Here is a 15,651-nt window from a genome sequence, read left to right as displayed (position 1 = left end):
CCAGGGCCCCACAGCAGTCTATACTTTTGTGAAAAATAAATCTATTCAGGGTCCCAGGTCTGATCTCATGTGGATAGAGAACACTTCCCTGAGATTCAGCATATCTAAGACAGAAGAAACACCTAGCCATGGGATGGTCTTCCAATGGTAAGCGTAGTCTCCAAAGAGATTTAGGGCTGAATCCAGGGACATTGTTAAAGACTATTCTTTGCCAAAGTTGGAGCCTTTTCTCTTCCTTAGGCCTCATGCAGATTTAGCTAAAATTACATTTATTTAGAGGGATATTAGTGAAAATAATCATTAATCATTTATTTCAAGTGAAAATAAAATTTTGTTCTAAGTTCAAAGTCATAGATTGAGGAACTGAAGACGTCAGGTGCAGGACTGGGGTCAGGAAAGGGCAGGGACTTTGTGTGGCTGTGTATGAAGGAACAAGTTTAACATGAGGAAGGAACCATGAACCAGAGATAAAGACAGCCTGTGCAGAAAGTCAAATGATCCTTTTCCTGTTTCTTAGCTGACAAAGACTTTCTTCAGCTAGCCATAAGGTAACTGTCAAATATTATCACATTTATCTTGAAGGATAAAATTTGTGCAAGCTCAATTGAACAATAACAACTAGAGGCAAGGAAAAAGTCAGCTAGGATGATTGTGGGGCTGGGTCATTTCTCAGCTTGTTAGAGACTGAGCCAGAAATAGTCTTTAGTCCAGACTGTTACTTAAAGCACACTGGTCCCTCAAAGCTGAGGAGTCTGGGAAGATTTGCAGGGGTTTCTGTAGTTTAAGATGAAGTTTCTGGAGGCAAGATGTCCTCACCTTAGAGGTGACCCTTTCTGTGCAGAGTGTCGGTATCCATGTAGCACTGTGTATTCACTGCTGGCATAGAGGTACTGAGAGGTATGTGAGGGCCTGGCAGACTCCAGGGTCAGGGGAAAATGCTCCATCCTTATTCTGGAGACCGTTGACTCAGAGGAAAGATCTCCCTTCTCTGTGGAATTAACCCCATAGGAATAGTGGATGAGGTGTAGTTCCATTACTGGATCTTGTTGATACCAGTACATTTTGTCATGGCCCATGGTTTGAGAACATTCCAGAGTGATCTTCTTTCCTGTCCCTATAACAAGGTGTCTTGGGGTCTGGTAGATGTCAGCTTCCATGAGGCCTATGGGAAGAGACAAAAATTGGCAACAGAGTTCGCGATGGACTTTGATACTGAGCCAGGCACAAACCCAACACAGAGGAAGTATTCCTTCTAGATTTTGGAATGAATTGTGTCTATGACTTACCTGCCCCCAGAAAATAAAAGGCCACGTAGCGGAGGAGCCTGATAGTCATGGCACAGTTGGGGCTAGAGAGGATGTCTCCCAGTAGTGGAGAAGCAGGATGGGCTCTTGATAAAGTCATTGTGTGTGTGTGATGACACAGCCCCTGCAAACATCCTGGGTCCCACAGCCATCCTGTTGAAGCAGTTTCATCTATGTCCTTTTAACCCATCAAATGACTAATATTTTTGTTCACTTCCCTCATCCAAAGTAGGCTTGATGCTTTGCTTATCTTAACTCAAGTCTTTAATATTCTTACAAAACATTCCATTGCAACTGTTTTATAAGCTATGAACATAAAAACTACATAGCTTTGAATGCCTATAATAGGAAGATTTTACCTAATTAAAAAGGTTGGGAAAGGAAGTGGAATTTGAGTTGAGTTCTGAAGGATGAACAGGAATGAACTCTGCAAACCCAAGAGAGAAGAACATGCAGAAGAGGGAACCAGTGAACAGCGTGGCTTGATCAGACAAGGAGCAGGAGAACTTGTGAGCATTAAATGGGGCAATCTATTTATACAGACACATGTAAAGAGCTTGGAGCAGTAATTGGAATTCATTGAGTCCTCAGAAAATATGGTGTTATTATTGTGTGATAATAACTTTCTCAGTCTCATTTTTCACTGACTTGGTGTTCAGGCTTTATCAGTTTAATCAACTTAGCCTTTGCCTAGGAGGATTTTAGTCCATCTGCCTTTAATTGCACTATCAATCATGACAGAACAGAAAATACAATCCAATACATGGTTTGGTAATACTGCTAAAAATGGTTTGGGTGCTGCTGCAGTAAACAATGTCTAAACCAAGTGCCATTCTCCCTCCGCCCTTTCCCCCATTTTTTCTTAACGAAAAAGTCTTTGGTTTTGATTGTGAGATACAAAGATTAATCCCAGAATTTCTCCCAGCTTTGTCCACTTCCTTTGCCCTAGTTCATTAAGATCTACAGTTGGTATTTACTAAAATTTTTGTTCACATGATGCTGACATGGGGTTTGGGTTTTTACGATTATATCTCTAGTATTTGAACACCATGTCTTCAAGTCTGTATGTATTTACATGTAACATATGTGGGTCCCTGCTTACTCTCGCTCTGTCATGTGTCACGAAGGAATATAACAGTTTTGATTTACCAAACCCTGAAATACTCTTGTCCTATCAGGGCTCCTTTAAGACAAAAGTAACCATTAAAATCATTAATGAGATTTGGCCTTAGACTTTACTATGAAATCTGGTCTTAAGAATAAGTGCTGAGAACAGAAAAAATAAATTGAATTTTACTGCCCCCTGCTGAAAAAAAGGTGTTAGAGGTTTGGGGAGATTCTGACAAATTTTAAAAAAACAGGAAAACGGGAGGCTCCCAGTTGTTCTCAGTGTGAGATGACTTAAGGATGAGTGATGAGTTGATGAAAGTCTTCAGCAGTGACTGGATGTAAAATCTATACCTCACAGTAGAAGCAACTAAAGAAAGGAAAGAAGAGAAGTGCTCAACCTGAGCTTGGAAGTAGTTATGAGAGAGTCTCAGGTCCTAGTCAGATGAAGGGGTACTCGAAGGCAGAGGTAACTATCCACTTCTTGCTGCCCAGTGCAGGAATAACTCATGCATAGCTTGCCTTTTATTGATGAAAACACTTTCCCCAAAGACTACATTTCTGGTTTAGATAGGGAAGTCCTCTGGAGAAGGTGCTGGGAATTGCTAAGTGTGAATAATTACAGAGACAGACATTATTATATATAATTCTTGTATATATCTCTATACATTTTTGTTCTAGTAAAACCCCCTTTCTCAACGGAGGCTTCTTGATTCTCAGGACTTTGTAGTCCTTCCAGTGTCCATGAAGTTTGCATAGGGAAGAGATACCAAGAAAGACAAGAGACAAAATGCAGTCTTAATATTCAGCCAGGAGGGAAAGATCTGGAACCAGAATGTGGCAATGCTAAATTAAGACTTCATATTGTGGCAAAGGACTCACCTGTCTTCAGATGAGGCAGAAGGGAGAAAGGCTGAGGGTTCTGGTCTCCCAAATAGTGATAAACATCTCCTAGCTCAGGGCTCTGGGACCACATGGAAGTAGGATTACCTCTGAGGTTTCATTTCCCATGCCAAGAATAGCCTGTACCATCACGGTTCCTGTTTTCACAGAATAGAGTTTGATTCCAGAGAATCACAGACACTGACTATAGGGCATGTGTGTTGAGCTTTTATGCAGTGTCTTATGTCAGAATCCCACAGCAAGGGTTTTTGTGAGCTTCAGCACCATATTCTCAACCCAGTGGTCCCTCAGTATTCATGGGGGATTAGTTTAAATCCACTGATGCTTAAATCTCTTATATAAAATGGCATAGTATTTGCATATAACCTAGGCACATCCTCCTGTATACTTTAAATCAACTCTAGATTACTTATAATAGCTAATACAATGTAAATGCCATGTAAATAGTTGGTATACCTCAGTGTTTTAAATTTTGTATTTTTATTGTTGTGTTATTTTGTAATTTTTAAAATATATTTTTCATCTGAGGTTGACTAAATCTGCAAATGAGGACCCCATTGACAAAGAGTGCCAACTATGTACTCTACCAGCATTCGGAAGTTCCAAAGGCCCTCAAACACAGCATGCATAATTCATTCCCCTCCTTCCTTCTAACTCTGCTTCTTTGCCTGTAATACTAAAACTAGGACTCCAGGCATAAACTTAATTTATTAAATATTCTAATTAGACTCACTTAAATATATGAGTATATAAATTTGTGTTAACAATTAAAACAACAAATGTTTCATATATTTTCATATATATACATCCTCCTTTGCATGTCTTCTTTCTCAGAACTCAGATTCCATTAAGAAAAACAGCTTTGATTTCCCCGAACATTCTCCCATGTATGTTTGGGATTATGTCACTTCACCCTAGTTCTCAATCAATCATGTATTACCATCAGATATTAATATCAGATAATAATTGTTACATAAGTCTCCATACATTTTTTGTCCAGTAAAACCCCCTCATTTTCCAGCCTTCTCTTAACCAAACATATTTTCTTTGTTTTAAAAAGACTTGTAGATGGGAGGTGTGGAGGACTTAAATACACATGTACCAGACCTGGATTGCTCCGGTCTGAACTCAGATCACGTAGGACTTTAATCATTGAACAAACGAACACTTGATAGCAGCTACACCATTAGGATGTCCTGATCCAACACCGAGGTCGTAAACCCTGTTGTTGATATGAACTCTAGAATAGGATTGCACTGTTATCCCTAGGGTAACTCGTTCCGTTGATCAAATTATTGGGTCAATATATGTATAGTAATTCACTTAAACTGGTTTAGTCTTAGCATAGGTTGCTCGGAGGTTAAATTATGCTCCGAGGTCACCCCGACCAAAATGTTTAATGCAGGGACAGCAGTTTAAGGCCTGCAGGCTTATTTGAGCTTTGTTTGCATTAATAAATTAAAGCTCCACAGGATCTTCTCTTCTTATGTATTCATGTTCGCCTCTTCACGGGCAGGTCAATTTCACTGGTTGGAAGTAAGAGACAGCTGAACCCTTGTGGGGCCATTCATACAAGTACCTATTTAAGGAACAAGTGATTATGCTACCTTTGCACGGTCAGGGTACCACGGCCATTGAACATATGCCACTGGCAGGTGGTGCCTCTAATACTAATAATGCTAGAGGTGATGTTTTTGGTAAACAGGCAGGGTAAAATTTGCCGAGTTCCTTTTACTTTTTTTAACCTTTCCTTAGAGCATGCCTGTGTTGGATTAACAGTATAGGTAATAATAAATTTGTTGAGTTGTTTATTAATATTAGGCTGTTAATTTGTCAGTGGGTTATTCTGGTCTGATGTAGGCTTAAGCACTGAAGAATATTTCATGTTACTTATATTATTGCATCTATAAAGTAATAGATTAGTCCAATGTGGTGTTAGGAGTTCAGTGGTGTGATTAGAATTTAGAGTGGTTGGATGTTGAGCTTGAATGCTTTCTTAATTTATGGCTGCTTTTGGGCCAACTATGGGGATAAAGTTTTTTACTCTCTACATGAAGGTTGTTTCCTAATGTCTAAAGAGCTGTCCCTCTTTAGACTAACAGTTAAATTTACAGGGGGATTAAGTGACTCTGTAGGTAAATTTAAAGTTGAACTAAGATTCTATCTTGGACAACCAGCTATCACTAGGCTCAGTAGGCTTATCACCACTACTCATGAATCTCCCCACTATTTTACTACATAGATGGGTGTGTTCTTTCAGCTGTTCTTGGGTAGCTCGTCTGGTTTCGGGGGCCTTGGCTTTGGTTCTCTGTGTAAAGTTATTTCTAGTTAATTCATTATGCAGAAGGTATAAGGGTCTATCTTTGCTATTTTATTCTTGGTTAACTTTTTCATCTTTACCTTACAGTACTATGTCTACTGCGCCAGGGCAAAATTTCTATCACCTATACTTTCGTTTGGGTAAATGGTTTGATTAAGGTTATTCGGTAGTACTATTAGTTAAGTTTAGGGCTAGAATTGGCACAAGGTGGTCAGATTATGGTGAAATCTTCTGGGTGTAAGCCAGATGCTTTGCGTTAAGCTACACCTTGGTTCATCCAAGTGCACTTTCCAGTACACTTACCATGTTACGACTTGTCTCCTCTATATAAATATGTAGGGGTTTTAGTTAAACTAATCTCTAAATTAATACTTGAGGAGGGTGACGGGCATTATGTGTGTGCTTTATGGCCTCATTCAATTAAGCACTCTGGCTCTTAATATACTGCTAAATCCTCCTTGAGCCCTTAGATTTCATAAGGGTTGTCATGAGATTTTCTGGGTGTAGAAAATGTAGCCCATTTCTTACCACCTCATGGGCTACACCTTGACTTAACGTTTTTATGTAGATACTCGTGCTTACTTTGTGACTTTTACTAGGGTTTGCTGAAGATCATGGTATATAGGCTGAGAAAGAGGTGGTGAGGTAAATCGGGGTTTATCCATTATAGAACAGGCTCCTCTAGAGGGATATAAAGCACCGCCAAGTCCTTTGAGTTTTAAGCTATTGCTTGTAGTGTTCTGGCGAATAGTTTTGTTGATTTAACTATTGGAGTTTAGGGCTAAGCCTAGTGCGGTATCTAATCCCAGTTTGGGTCTTAGCTATTGTGTCTTCAGAAGTATTAAAGCCTCCTTCATAGTTTATTTTATTTCAGCTAGGGTTTTATACAACTGAGATGAAGCTTAGCTTTATTAAGGATAGATCTAAAACACTCTTTATGCCGAGTTCCATGAGCTCGGGTTAGTCGTATGGCTGCGGTGGCTGGCATGAAATTAACCAACCCTGGATATTAGTACAGTTTAGTTAAACTTTTGTTTATTGCTAAAGGTCTATCACTGTCGTTTCCCGTGGGGGTGTGGCTGAGCAAAGTGTTTTGAGCTGCATTTGTGCATGCTTGATACTTACTCCTTTTGATCAAGGTGATTTAGAGGTACTTTCACTGGGATGGGGCTGCTTGCATGTGTAATCTTACTAAGAGTTAATAGAAAGGCCAGGACCAAGCCTGTCTGTTTATGGGGCTGTATAAGCCCATCTAGACATTTTCAGTGTCTTGCTTTAAATAATTAAGCTACATTAACTGTATATATGTTAAGTGCAAAATTGGAGTATAGAAGAAGATACAGGCAATATACACAGTTGTAGGGTTCAGGGATTTAAAGTTGAGTTAGCAGGAGTTGGTGGAGTAAATATTAGTACTGGCAAGCGGTTGGTGTAGTACAAGGTGACAGATGATGCCTTTCAGGGTGTGTAAATTTAGGGTATGGGCTTAGTAATGGATGGGTGTGCATGTTAGATATAATTGTTGTAAAAGTAGAATTAGATTGGCAGGGGATTAGTTTCCTAAAAAAATTTGCATTAGTTGAGGGGTAGCTGTTGGGGATACCCAAAGCTAAAATACAAATATTTTGGACTCTGGTAGAGTTGAATTAAGGCTTACTTGTTTTTGAAGTTTGGCAAGGTGTCTTTTTTCCTGGGTTGATGAAGTCAGAGATGGGGGAGGGGGTTGCAGATTTTCATTTTAAAAGACCAATAAGGGGAGCGGTTGTGTGTGTTTGTCTATTAATTACTGTTATGTCCTTCAAGCATGAATTAATTAGCACCTTAGGGTAGTTATGCCCGGTCGGAATATTGAATTTAGGCGCAATTAATATAGGTGATTGGTAGGAATCAAAGACAAGTCCGGCTGCAGGTGATGGGGAGGGGACCAGGCCTTCTGTGATGTGATAGCATACCCAAAAGTTAAAATACCAAATGCATGGCAGTGTTCCCGTGACTGGTTAATAGGGTGATAGTCACTGGTCCATCGAGATGTCTACTCTTAACTAAAGAATATATACAGCCTTGTGAAGAGCCAGTATAAAAACAAAACCAGCACAAGACAAAGATACCCTCTTTCGCCACTCCTATTCAACATAGTACTGGGAGTCCTGGTCAGGGCAATCAGGCAGAAGGAAGAAATAGACATCCAAATAGGAAGAGAGAAAGTCAAACTATCCCTATTTGCAGATGACATGATTCTATATCTAGAAAACCCCATAGTCTTTGCCCAAAAGCTGCTTGATCGGATAAACAACTTCAGCAGTTTTAAAATACAAAATCAACATTAAAAAAGTGGCATTCCAATACACTAAAAACATACAAACTAAGAGCCAAACCAGGAACGTAATTCCATTCATAACTGCCACACAAAACAAATATCTAGGAATACAGCTAACCAGAGAAGTGAAAGATCTCTACAACAGGAATTACAAAACACTGCTCAAAGAAATCAGAGATGACAAAAACAAATGGAAAAGCATTCTATGCACAGGGATAGGAAGAATAAATATCATTAAAATGGCCATACTGGCCAAAGCAATATAGATTCAATGGTATTAGGTTGGTGCAAAAGTAATTGTGGTTTTGGGAATTTTAAATCATTATAACTAGGCTCAAGCACATCTTTATTAATGAAAATAGGAACCATTACAATCAACACATTTTTTGCCAATGAGAAATGAGTTTGTTTATTCCTGTAGCATAAAAATCTATGCTTTGGAATTCAACAAACTCTTGGAAAGCATTTTCTGCATCTTGCTGGCTGTGGAAGCGTTTCCCTTGCAAAAATTTGACAAGATGCTTGAAGAAGTGGTAGTTGGTTGGTGAGAGGTCAGGTGAATATGGCAGATGAGGCAAAAGTTTGTAGCCCAATTTATTCAACTTTTGAAGCATTGGTTGTGCAACCTGCGCTCGGGTATGTGGACAAGAATTGGGCCCTTTCTGTTGACCAATGCCAGGTGCAGGCATTGCAGTTTTTGGTGCATCTCATCGATTTGCTGAGGATACTTCTCAGATGTAATGGTTTTGCCAGGATTCAGAAAGCTGTGGCGGATCACGCTGGCAGCAGACCACCAGACAGTGACCATGTGTAGGGCCCAGCCCCACAGGGTCGGTGGGTTTTCTCCTCATGTGCAGAGACGAGAGAGTGTAGAAATAAAGACACGAGACAAAGAGATAAAAGAAAAGACAACCGGACCCAGGGGACCACTACCACCAAGACGCAGAGACCAGTAGTGGCCCCGAATGCCAGGCTGCGCTGATATTTATTGGATAAAAGACAAAGGGGCAGGGTCAGGAGTGTGAGCCATCTCCAGTGATAGGTAAGGTCACGTGGGTCATGTGTCCACTGGACACGGGGCCCTTTCCTGCCTGGCAGCCGAGGCAGAGAGAGAGAGGAGAAAGAGAAACAGCTTACACTATTATTTCTGCTTATCAGAGACTTTTAGTACTTTCACTAATTTGCTACTGCTAACTAAACGGCAGAGCCAGGTGTACAAGATGGAACATGAAGGTGGACTAGGAGCGTGACCACTGAAGCACAGCATCACAGGGAGACGGTTAGGCCTCCGGATAACCGCGGGCAGGCCTGACTCATGTCAGGCCTTCCACAAGAGGTGGAGGAGTAGAGTCTTCTCTAAACATCCCCGGGGAAAGGGCGACTCCCTTTCCCGGTCCGCTAAGTAGCTGGTGTTTTTCCTTGATGCTAACACTACCGCTAGACCAAGTAGCCCACTGATGGCCCTGTCTGGGCATAACAGAAGGCTCGCACTCTTTTCTGGTCGCTTCTCACTATGTCTCCTCAGCTCCTATCTCTGTATAGCCTGGTTTTTCCTAGGTTATGATTATAGAGCAAGGATTATTATAATGTTGGAATAAAGAGTAATTGCTACAAACTAATGATTAATGATATTCATATATAATCATATCTAAGATCTATATCTGGTATAACTATTCTTATTTTGTATTTTATTATACTGGAGCAGCTCGTGTCCTCGGTCTCTTGCCTTGGCACCCGGGAGGCTTGCCGCCCACAACGTGACCTTTTTTTGGTGCAAGTTTGGCTTTGGGAAGTGCTTTGGAGCTTCTCAGGCCAACCATTGAGGTGATTGTTGGCAGTTGTCATATAAAATCCACTTTTCATTCCATGTCACAATCTGATCAAGAAATGGTTCATTGTTATTGCATAGAATAAGAGATGACACTTTAAAATGACAATTTAAAAAAAGTTTTGCTCATTTCATGAGGCACCCACTTATCGAGCTTTTTCACCTTTCCAATTTGTTTCAAATGCTGAACAACTGTAGAATGGTCAACCTCGAGCTCTTTGACAACTTCTCGCCTAGTTGTAAGAGGATCAGTTTCGATGATTGCTCTCAACTGGTGATTGTCAACTTCTGATCACCCGCCACTATACTATGCATCTTCAGGGCTCTCGTCTCCTTTGAAAAACTTCTGGAACCAACACTGCACTGTATGTTCATTAGCAGTTCCTGGGCCAGATGCATTGCTGATGTTGTGAGTTATCTCTGCCACTTTGTGACTCAGTTTGAACTTGAATAAAAAAATCACTCAAATCTGCTTTTTGTCTAACACCATGTGGATAGTCTAAAATAAATACCAAATAAGTAGCAAGTAATAAGTAATTAGCAAAAAACGTAAAGCGAAAATGTGCATTAAAACAATGTATAACATAACCACATTTACTTAAGAATGTATTTCAATACCAAATGGCAAATTTCAACAATGCAAAAACTGCAAATACATTTGCACCAACCTAATATTCCTATCAAACTACTAACGACATTTTTCACAGAATTAGAAAAAACAGTATTTTAAAATTCATGTGGAACCAAAAAGCCTGAATAGCCAAGGCAATCCTAAGCAAAAAGAACAAAGCTAGAGGCATCATGTTACCCAACTTTAACCTATACTACAAGGGTACAGTAACTAAAACAGCATGGTGTACTGTACAAAAACAGATATAGACCAATGGGATAGAATAGAGAGCCAGGAAATAATGCTACATACCTACAGCCATCTGGTCTTTGACAAAGCTGACAAGAACAAGCAATGGGGAAAGAACTCCTTATTCAACACATGGTGCTGGGGATAACTGGCTAGCCATATGCAAAATATTGAACTAGATCCCTTCCTTATACCATATACAAAAATCAACCCAAGATGGATTAAAGACTTAAATATAAACCTAAAGCTATAAAGCCCCTGGAAGATAACCAGGGAAATATTATACCATCCTAATCATATGACTTGACAAAGATTTCATGATGAAGGTACCAAAAGCAATTTCAACAAAATCAAAAACTGACAAATGAGACCTAATTAAAGAGCTTCTGCACAGCAAATGAAACTATCAACAGAGTAAATAGACAATCTACAGAATGGGAGAAAATATTTGCAGACTATGTATGCATCAGAGGTCTAATATCCAGAATCTATAACGAACTTAAACTTACAAGCAGAAAACAGATAACCCCATTAGAAAGTGGGCAAAGGGCATGAACAGACACTTTTCAGCCAAAGGTATACATGTGATCAACACGCATATGAAAAAATGCTCAACATCACTAATCATTAGAGAAATGCAAATCAAAACTACAATGAGATACCATCTCACACCAGGCAGAATGGTTATTATCAAAAGTCAAAAAATAACAGATCCTTAAAGGCTGTTGAGAAAAGGGATTGCTTATATGCTGCTGGTGAGAGGGTAAATTAGTTCAGCCATCATGGAAAGCAGTATGGTGATTCCTCAAAGAACTTAAAACAGAATTTCCATTTGACCCAGAAATCCCATTATTGTGCATATACCCAAAAGAATAGAAATCATTCTGTCATAAAGACACATGCACACAGATGTTCATTGTAGCACTATTCACAATAGCAAAGATATGGAATCAACCTAAAAGGCCACCAACAGTAAGCTGGATGAAGAAAATATAGTACATATACATCATGGAATACTATGCAGCCATAAAAAGAATGAGATCAGCATCACAGTTTTGTACATAACTGTTTATTATAACAAACCTGTACATGTCCCCATGAACCTAAAATAAAAGTTAAAGAAAAGAAATATGAAGGAACATAACAACTATGATAACTTTGTAATGCATAAACTATCACACACAAGAGAAAAGCTGAATCTTTGCCTACAGAAGTTGGAAAAACTGTTATAGATAAGCTCATCTTTGATCTGAGAATTAAAGGATATGTGAGGATTAGCCAGGCACTCAAGATTTATTTCAAACAATAGATGTTGGTGAGGCTGCAGAGGAAAGGGAACACTTATACACTGTTGGTGGGAATGCAAACCAGTGCAGCCACTGTGTAAAGCAGTTTGGAGATTCCTCAAAGAACTTAAAATGGGGCTACCATTTGACCCAGCAATCCCACTACTGGATATATACCCAAAGGGAAATAATTTACTCTGTCATAAAGACACATGTACCCATTATGTTCATTGCAGCACTATTCACAATAGCAAGGACACTGAATCAACCTAAGCACCCATCAACAGTGAACTGGATAAAGAAAATGTGGTACATATACACTATGGAATACCATGCAGCCATAAAAGAACAAAATTATTCCCTTTTCGCAACATGGATGGAGCTGGAGGACATTATCTTAAGCAATTAATGCAAGAACAGAAAATCTAATACTATACGTTCTTACTTTTAAGTGGGAGCTAAACATTGAATACACATGATTGTAAAGATAGAAACCATAGACACTGGGGTTCACTAGCCGGGGGAAGGAGGGAGCAGGGCATGGGCTGAACAACCACCTGTTGGATTCTATGCTTATGGCCTGGGTGATGGGATCGTTGGGACCTGAAGTCTCAGCATCATGCAATTTACCCATGTAACAAACCTGCACAACATGTGCCCATTAATCTGTAATTAAAGTTGAAATAAAAAATTAGTTCTGACAAAAAAGGAATAAAGAAGCTCATTTCAGATGAAGGAAAGAGCTTTGGCAAAGGTACACCTGTGCAATTCAGCCTGGTATATTCAGGGAAGTATAAAAAGTTCAGTTGAGCTAGAGTCTAAAGTGCTGGAGTGAATTCGGCCAATTTAGCCAGATGTTTAGTTGGAGAACCATTTCTGAAGGGCTTTGTGTGTTGTGTGAGGAATGTCGTACATGGTCATGCTGGTGGCAATTTGAGAAACAGGGTAAGGGAAAGGGGTAAGAAGCTAGTAAGCCAGGGAGAGGGCATTGCATTTATTTCTAGGCAGTGGATGATGAGGGTCTGCACTGAGTTAGAAGCAATGAGGAGGGAGAGGGGTAACTGAATCAGATAAATATGTGTATATTAGAAACTGTGATGCTGACATCTCTCTGTGAATGGCCTTGTTCTAAAGAGACACTTCCTCCCCATCAAATTCGTGAGTGCTTCTCAGAGCAACTCACATATAATGATGTGGTTACAAGGAAAGTGGGAATAAGACCTGCCATCTCACCTTGGGATGGCGCTAAAGGACCATCCAGACTCAGAGTTCCCTGTGGGGTCAGTGAAGGACTTTGTTGAGCATACAGCATAGCCCAACTTTTCCCTCTGCCCCATTTCCCTCTGCCCACGTGGACTGCAAGGGCAGTTTCCACAAACCTTCCAGCACACTAATTTCCCTCTCAAAATCTGCTTTTGGAGAACACAAACTATGACAGTGTGAGATATAGAAGTAATAGATTTAGAAACTGATTTAATATGAGGCATAGCAAAAATGAGGAACCTAGAATGACTGTTCCAATCACTGAGATAGAAATACAGTGTGTGGCCAAAATGGGCAAGTGCAAGGATGGAGAGACAGTTCATTTCAGGGATAAACTGAGTTTGAATCGCCTGTGGAGCATCCAGCTGGAAGTGTCCAGTAGATAGTTGAATTTGCCAGGCAGGAACCTATGAAAGAAGTTGTCATGACAATGAATGGGAAGGTTGAGGAAAAATATGTATACTGAGGAAAAAGGAGGGCAGAAGGAAAGACCCTGGGGAAATCTATCAGAAATGTCCAGGAGACAATTAACTGGGACAGTTAATAGCTTGTGAGGGAAGAATTATTATTGCTGATAAGACTTGATGAGGTGTGCCTAGAAATCAGGAAACAAAACTCTGGAGAAACCTGTTTTTTAAATGGAAAGCAAATGAGAAAGAATCCCTATAAGTAACATTCTTTACACATGAGAACAGGTAGAAAAGGGAATAAGTTGGATTCTTCATTTCTGAACAATCACCAAGTCCCGTGGATTCGTTTGCTGAAATAATTGAGGCTTATGGGACAAGAAGACAAAATCCATGAGGAAGACATCAACTTGATTCTCAGGAAGACTTTTACATCAAGCTCTGGCAGTCCTTGATCAATTATTTTTGTGCCTGGGCCTCACTGGCTCCTGAAAGAATCCCCACTGCAGGGGAACCAGGGAATTAGTCCAGTGCCTGGAAAGAAAAGGGGCACTCCCAAGCTCCTAGCTTTGATCTCATACTGGGGACAGGGAATTTTATTTTCTGAAATTCAGTACATCCAGATAATAATGCAAGTCTATCTGCACCTGCAGGTTAAAATGAATCTAAGCAGAGATCAAAGTGTGGGGTAGTAGATGAAAAATTACTTTTGTAAATCACAGTCTCTGTTACTTGAATTTTAACTTCTGAGTCAGATTTAATGACAATTAAATTTACTCACAGCGAAGTTTTAGAAAACAAGCTAGTTATTTTGTTTTTAGTAGAAAGGCAACCAAATATAGAGCTAAATGGCAGAGCTGAGCTTGGAAGAACTGGGGCAGGGAAAGGTTAGACAGGATAAAGGAGCTGTCAGTGGGAACAGAACAAAGTGTGGGATGTTGCAAAGTGGGTGGAGATAATGGCAAAGGGACTATAAAAACTGCATTGTATTCAGCTCATAAGAAATGCTCTTGTTGAAAATCATGAGCTTCTGTCAAATGCTCCAGTTCATTCTCCTGAAGGGTCACCATTGGGCTAGCTCCCTAGGATAAATAAATAGACAGGGGAGATTGATTCAGTGTAGCCTGTGGTTTCAGAGTCATCACATGGCTTGGGGGCATTGATCCAAAGTGGCCCTTAGCTCACACTACCTAAGACCACTGAAAGCTCTAAACACCCTACATGCCACAACCCATATCCAGGTACCCTTCAGAGCAAACAACTCACCCATGTGTCTGTCTTTCTGTGTAGAGAGCAGGTGGCCAAGAAGCACTGTGCAAATCACTGGTGGCACAGAAGTAAAGAGCTGTCTGGTTGGGGGTGGCAGACTCTAGGGACAGGGAGAATTTAGCCTGTGTCCGTCGAGAGACACTGTATCCATCAGAGATCTCTCCTTTGTTTATATCTTTGACATCAAAGGAGTAATAGATCAACCGTAGCCCCAGTCCTGGGTCTTGTCGATACCAGTACATTCCATCATGACCCTTAGTCTGAGAACATTCCAGCATAATCCTCTTTCCTGTCTTTGTGATCCTATTCCTTGGGGTCTGGGTAACATCAGCATCCATGGACCCTGTGGGAAATAAGACAGAAACTGAAGACAGATACTGGTAAATGTCCTCGTGCTACAATCTCTAGGGATAGGCTTACTCCAGAACCTGGAAATTTTAAGGCAGTTATTTCCCCATCTGTTTTCCAAACTCACCTGTTCCCAGGAGACAAAAGGCCCCACAGAAGAAGAGCAGGGAGGCCATGGCATGAAGGGGCAGGATGGAGGTGTTTTCCAGCTCTGGATGTTGAGGGAAGCAGGGCATGGAAATAGATAACTGGGAGGATTCAGGAAGTGATGTCATTGTCCCTCCCAAGGTACTGGGTCTTAAAGATGCCATGTTGGCTTATGTATTATATGTTCTTAGCAGATGCTGAAATTCTTCTACTTGCTTCTCTTCTGTTTTTCTGGCGCTTTACTGACAACCACCAGACAGTTGCCTCTCTCCCCTTTCTCAGGGCATATCTAT

The 15,651-nt window shown here is 40.3% G+C and overlaps 2 gene segments (V, D, J or C); both read right to left on the bottom strand.

Moving 5' to 3' along the window:
• Window positions 1-453: 453 nt before the first annotated feature.
• Window positions 454-1,344, bottom strand: LOC129040082 (T cell receptor beta variable 25-1-like). The segment is given in 2 exon segments: window positions 454-1,162; window positions 1,287-1,344. Coding segments are annotated over 2 exon segments (399 nt in total).
• An 11,438-nt stretch (window positions 1,345-12,782) lies between these two features.
• On the bottom strand, window positions 12,783-15,427 carry LOC129041638 (T cell receptor beta variable 24-1-like). The segment is given in 4 exon segments: window positions 12,783-12,846; window positions 13,158-13,280; window positions 14,861-15,206; window positions 15,339-15,427. Coding segments are annotated over 4 exon segments (582 nt in total).
• Window positions 15,428-15,651: the final 224 nt, after the last annotated feature.

The sequence above is a fragment of the Pongo pygmaeus genome, chromosome 6, assembly GCF_028885625.2.
Source record: "Pongo pygmaeus isolate AG05252 chromosome 6, NHGRI_mPonPyg2-v2.0_pri, whole genome shotgun sequence".
Taxonomy (NCBI): Eukaryota; Metazoa; Chordata; class Mammalia; order Primates; family Hominidae; genus Pongo; species Pongo pygmaeus.
Note: the sequence above shows the minus strand (reverse complement) of the source record. Positions and strands in the feature narration are given on the sequence as shown.